Source organism: Beta vulgaris, chromosome 4 (genome assembly GCF_026745355.1).
Source record: "Beta vulgaris subsp. vulgaris cultivar EL10 chromosome 4, EL10.2, whole genome shotgun sequence".
NCBI lineage: Eukaryota > Viridiplantae > Streptophyta > Magnoliopsida > Caryophyllales > Amaranthaceae > Beta > Beta vulgaris.
In genome coordinates this window covers 48781549-48788218 of record NC_079205.1, presented here as the reverse complement: position 1 = coordinate 48788218, position 6670 = coordinate 48781549, and the positions used below count along the sequence as shown (strand labels likewise).

The 6670-nt window shown below is 36.5% G+C and overlaps 1 protein-coding gene across 1 annotated transcript; it reads right to left on the bottom strand.

Annotated features, from left to right (window-relative positions):
* Positions 1-332: 332 nt before the first annotated feature.
* On the bottom strand, positions 333-1982 carry LOC104890972 (aldehyde oxidase GLOX). Its single transcript, XM_010676599.3, has one exon. It carries the CDS (start codon positions 1980-1982, stop codon positions 333-335), a length of 1650 nt encoding a protein of 549 aa, XP_010674901.1.
* Positions 1983-6670: the final 4688 nt, after the last annotated feature.

Here is a 6670-nt window from a genome sequence, read left to right as displayed (position 1 = left end):
TGTTTTTACTATAATAATTAAGGCAATGATAATTTCCCTCTTAGAAATGATTGGGTTTTGTTTAACATTTGTATGCTAGGATAAGTACATAGAATTTGTCAATTTGATACTTTTTGCAATTGGGGTAGAAGCCTAGAATTATGATAAGTATTATATTGTTGATATCATGCAGTACTTCTATACTAAATCACATAGTAATCCTTATAGGTTTAATTTAAAAGCAAAGACCAGCAAAAAATTTAATCATACTTTTAACTTTTTTTTTTACAAAACAAAAAGAAACAAAAAAAATTATCTGCTGAGCATCAACACAATTCAAGCTTCAACTAGCCTTACTGAATCTTTACCCATAAGCCAGAACTTGGTATACCAGCGTGAACCACAAATAACAAATAATAGCCAGGAGGTGCAATATTTGTCGTTGTTGGTCCCATAAGTCCTACATTAAACATCCCTAAGGAAAGTTGAGAAATTTTTGATATCCTCAATACCACCATCCTTTGATTCATAGCTAATGAGTGTGTTGTAAACGATGGCGCGACAAGGTTAACAGACACAACTTCATCAGCTTGGTATTGTTGCACGTTGAAGGTGACTGTAAAAGGTTGTTCATAACCAACAACTTGATCACCGTATATAATGTTAGGTCTCATGGGTGCATATTCAATGGCCAAATATGGTGGTGAATAAGCTTCTAAGCTTAAATCTGTGGGATATTCCACATTGGTGAAGTTATAGTAAATATGTGGGTTACTTCCTCCTACCAGAATTCGCCCATCCGTTAATAAAATTGCCGCAGAATGGTACATCCTAGGCCTGGGTGATGAACTCATAACATAAAATCGCTTGTCAGTGTTATCATATAGTCGATAAATTACCGGAGTAGTTACTGGATTAGCTGCATTTTCCCATCCTGCAGTGCCAAGTTCTGCACCATTTACAATGAGAATGTCGCCGGTTGGAAGAAGTAACATATCTCCCATAACACGAGGCATTGGCATATCCTCCATGTTCCAATGAGGGTTTTCATCAGTGACTTTTATGCGTCCACAATTGCTACTTGCACGTATAAATGACCTATTTGTTGATGCTTGTGTAAATGCACCATGTTGTGAGCCACCACATATCATGATCTCTGCTTCAATGGGTTTATTCTCGTCTATAGGTAAGAGTACTGACGAGCCTGTGCTAGGGTAGTTTCGAGGATTTCCACCGTCGATTGAAGGGAGCTCTTTAACTACAACGTTTAGAGTATAATCAAATAATATAGCACGGGTGTTTGCAAAGATGAATAAGTTACCAGTTGGTAATAGGTGAACAAAAGGGTACAAATTGTTTTCCTCATCATCGTGAGTCTCCAAGAGGAAATTTAGCCAAAAAGTGGATGTAGAAGTAGGAAAAGAGTTAGAATTACTTGGAAAGAACTCATAGGTAAAAACTCTTCTACCACCTATTATAATAACACGACCATCAGGTAAAATTTGATTAGTTGCGTACCATCTACGGTCTGATAAATAATTAGGATACTCAATCCAATCACAATTATCATCTTTACAAGGTGTAAACTTACGTACCACACGATCACCATCGTTATATCCACCTGTTTGAACTAGGCTTCCATCAGGAAGGAGAGAGCCTGAAGAGCACCAAGTGTCGGTATTGACCGTCAAGGGGCGGAAAGTGTTGGTAGCAATGTCGTATACTACTGAGTGAGCCGTACAATCAATCTTGAGGACAATGTCGGAGGAGTCATTTCGACACCGGCCAAAAGGAAGGGAAAGGTTAGAGGGTCCGAAATCGGTTCTATCGAACATTATAACCTTATTGTTTTGCATAAGTTGCATGTGCATGGCTGATATGCCAATGTTTTCTTGCAAGACTTGCCACTCACCTGGATTTTGGAAGTTTGGTATAGAGCTTTGGCATTTTCCTGGAGAAAGAGAGGTAATAGCCAAAGATAGCAAAAGGAGCAAGGTGAGCATGATGTTGTAATATGGATTGTTGTGTTGATCACACTCTTGTAAGTGGAATGTTAGGGAGTCTTTAGTTGATAATGATGGTAGATTGTTTGATCACATACACTCTGCAGGTAAGTGGAATGTTAGGGCGTCTTTAGTTGATAAAGTTGGTAGGATGAAGTTGAAAATTAGTAGTATAAAATTTTACAGAATGAATAAGTTGTGATCCCTCTATATACACCGTACCACGTTGAAGGACGTAACATCCTTGAATTAGGCTGCATAGAAGGATAGAGAGAAAGATTGCACCTAACTCAAAGAATATGGTAGCATAAAACCTGCTTATTTGCAGATATAGCTCATTAACCCTTCTTTTAATTCCCACCCAAATGTATGCCTGTAAAAAGAAATCACTCAAAATTATAAAGGAACAACCACCCTCTAACCGTCAATCCTTTTTTCAATATTATTTTAATCATATAAAGGTACAGTATACAAGTTTAACACACGAAAAAATAATCTTTTATTTTTTGGGGGAGAGAAGATGAATCCAACATCTACAATCTAACTTGATCAAATAAAACAACCTTCAACCAAAGCCATTTAATAGTAACTTGAATTATTTAGACTGCAAATATTCATCAGCTTATATATATATATATATATATATATTATATATATATATATATATATAATATATATATATATATATATATAATATATATATATATATATATATATATATATATTAATAAACCAATTATCACTTGTATACCACCAACACTATGAGCATTGAGTTGGTCTAATTTTAACTCAAATTTAGATAGAAAAGGTACCACCAAGAGGAAACAAATACTTCCTCTAATTTTTTTTTTTGAAGAAGTCAAAACTAGAATGGAAGAAATAGGTCAAACATCAATATTTGCATACTAATATAAACAACGTAGGAGTGCAATATGTAACATATAAATACAATAGATCCATTTCAAGGAAAGTTGTTGTGATTTAGAAACAAGTTCTAATTAGTTTGGCAATTAACAATAACCAAGAAATCAAAACAACAACCAAGCAAATCAAGAAAAGTAGAAGCAAAGAAAGAACACACCAATATTAACGTAGGAAACCCGAGTTCACAAACTTGCACTACGAAATCAATGGAGAACAATGGTGAACATACAACTCCCTTACAAACTCTCTCTCCTAAAACCTATTAGATAATTAATCTAGAAAATTCTAAATATCTATGTATTCTAGATTAATCCTATGTATTCTAGATTAATCCTAGGAAAATACTAAGTGACAATATCCTAGAAATATCTAGACAAGTAAGTACCTAGAAAAATCTAACCTAAGACACTTAAGGAATTAGCCTAGAGTACTCTAGAACATGCAAGTGTATTGATGTGTTTGCAAGTTGCAACACCACCGACATACCCAAGTATAAATATGTAATGAAGCATGCATGATGAGTGTCAAGCCAAATCATCAATAAAAGCATTCAACTTCTCAAATCTATATTCTCTCCCTTAACTCTCATATTCAAGCATTATATTTACTTACAACAATCATATTACTCAAAACCCATCAAACACATCCACCCATAATTTCTAACATTTGGTATCAGAGCCACTATAATCCAAAGCCTTCAACAATTAAACACAAAATAATCCAACTCCCTTAAAAAAAAAACCCAAACACCACATAAATTAAAATGACTTCCCCAAACACTTCAACCTCAAACACATTTAACTACCCCCAAGTAAATTGGGTACCCACATTTAAGGGAGAAAAATATCAACAATGGTCTATCCAAATGAAATCCATATTTATCTCACAAGATTTGTGGAGTTAGTACAAAATGGTTATGAACAACCAAATGACTTTACCAAGAAGCTACTTGGGATGAAGCACGCCGCAAGCAATATAAACAAAATCGGATAAGGGATAATTATGCCCTATCCTTGATCTATCGGGGAGTAGATGAAACTATTCTCCCTACCATCATGGCTGCTACAACGGCCAAGGAGGCTTGGAGTATCCTGGAGACAAAATATAGGGGCTCCGAAAAGGTAATACTCTTCAAACTCCAATCTTTATGGAGAGACTTTGATAATTTATTAATGGTGGAAAATGAAACAATTCAAGAATTTTTTAGTCGAGTAACAAATATTATAAATCAAATCCGAACTAATGGAGATAAAATTGAAGATGTCCAAGTTGTTCGGAAAATATTAAGAAGTCTCCCCAAAAATTATGATCATATAGTGGCTGCTATAGAAGAGTCTAATAAAGATTTATCTAATTTAAGTTTAACTGAATTAATGGGCTCCCTTCTAGCACATGAAGATAGAATGCGTAGATTTATAGAGCAGCCACTAGAACAAGCTTTTCAAGCAAAATTAAAATTCTCTAATAATGGAGAAAATAAAAGTAGAAATGGCTACGGTAAAGGGGGTACTTCATATAACCGTAGCAGGGGGAGAGGAAGTTATAAAAATCAAGGAACTCGAGAAAATAATCAATCTGGCTCCTATTGCAATTTATGTAAGAAAAATGGCCATAATACACAAGATTGCGGTATAAGTGTAAAAGATGCAAAAAGCACACTCATTTTGAAAAAGATTGTTGGTTCCGGCAAAAGGAGAGGCCAATTTTAGGAAAATAAGGAGCCTAGAGATCAATTATTTTATACATGTTTAAATGCTCACCAAGAGTCAAATGATATATGGTATATGATAGTGGTTGTTCAAACCACATGACTGGCAACAAAAATTCATTTGTCAGTCTGGACGAAAACATAAAAACACAAATTACTCTTGGTGATGGAAGCAACCAAGAGGTTGCTGGCAAGGGGACAATAGCCGTTAGAACAAAAAACGGCTCGTCTAAATTTATTTTTGATGTTTCTATGTCCCCGGGCTTGCACAAAATTTTTAAGTGTAGGCCAACTAATTCAAAGAGGCTATATGGTGAAATTTGATGCTAATAAATGCCTCATATTTGATAAGAAAAAAAGGTAATTAATTACCATTACTCAAATGGCTCCTAATAAAATATTTCCATTAAGAATGCAATTGAAGCATAATGTTGCCCTAAGTTCTATGTTGGATGAGTCCACATTGTGGCATTTAAGATTCGGGCATCTAAATTCTAACAGTTTAAAACTGTTAAAACAAAAAGAAATGGTGATAGGACTTCCACCTATAACTAATGAAAGAAAAATATGTGAGGGCTGTATATATGGCAAAATGCATAGATTGCCATTCCCTACTTCATCATGGAGGGCCAGAGTTCCATTAGAGCTTGTTCATGCAGATATATGGGGCCCTACCAGAAATCCGTCTCTTGGCGGAAAAAGATATTTTCTATTATTTGTCGATGATTTCACTCGCATGATGTGGGTTTATTTCTTGGAGCAAAAATCAGAACCATTTTCCCACTTCATGCAATTTAAAGCCCTCACAGAAAAACAAAGTGGGCATTCAATAAAAATTCTAAGAACAGACCGTGGGGGAGAATTTACAAGTAAAGAAAACAACAGCTTCTGTAAGGAGGATGGTATCAAAAAAGAATTAACTGTCAGACGCACACCTCAGCAAAATGGTGTTGCGGAGAGAAGAAATCGGACCATTGCTGAGATGGCCCGAAGCATGATGCAAGGCAAAAACTTGCCCAAATGTTTTTGGGCCGAAGCCGTACATACGGCTATCTACATTCTCAATCGATCTCCCACGAAGGTCGTCATGGGTATGACACCCTATGAAACTTGGCATAAAAGAAAGCCAAGAGTTGAGCACCTCAAAGTATTCGGGTGCATCGCATATGCCCACATCCCGAAAGAAAGTCGGGAAAAACTCGATGAAAAAGGAGAAAAATGTATCTTCATTGGATACAGTGACGGATCTAAAGGATATCGTCTCTATCAACCCGAATCTAAGAGCCTAATAATCTCAAGAGATGTCATATTCGATGAAGGAGCTCAATGGACGTGGATGGAGAATGAATCTCAGCCACGTGAAGGAGATTCTCTTCCACCAAGTCCAAGAGAGGATGAAGGCCCAAATCATCCAGCAACACAATAATCCTCCAGTCCATCATCACCGAGATCTCCAACAACATTCTCGAGATCGGTGAGTCCAACATCAGGATCAAGCTCTCAAAGCTCAGCTCCAGTAGTACGACGTTCACAAAGAGATCGGCGACCACCAAGCTACTTGGAGGATTTTTAGTGCAATCAAGCTATCATGGCTCTCTTCACCAGCGAATCACAAAGCTTTCAAGAAGCAGCACGAGAAGAGAAATGGATCGAGGCCATGAATGAAGAAATCAAGATGATCGAGAAAAACAACACATGGGAGCTTGTTGAGAAACCTGAAGACAAAGAAGTCATCGGTCTCAAATGGGTCTACAAGGTCAAGTATAACGAAGATGGCTCCATACAGAAATACAAGGCTCGTCTCGTTGCAAAAGGTTACTCCCAACAACCAGGGATTTACTTTAACGAGACATATGCTCCTGTTGTCCGCATGGAGACTATCAGGTCAGTCCTTGCTTTTGCTGTTCAACTTAAATTACCAGTCTTTCAATTAGATGTCAAGTCAGCATTTTTAAATGGGGACCTTGAAGAAGAAGTATATGTTGAGCAACCGCAAGGATATCTCATCGAAGGCAAAGAAGACAAAGTATATCGCCTTCGTAAAGCCCTTTATGGG

What these genes read in the sequence shown, in the direction of transcription:
- LOC104890972 (XM_010676599.3), bottom strand. Translation starts at nt 1,982, where the DNA reads ATGCTCACCTTGCTCCTTTTGCTATCTTTGGCTATTACCTCTCTTTCT.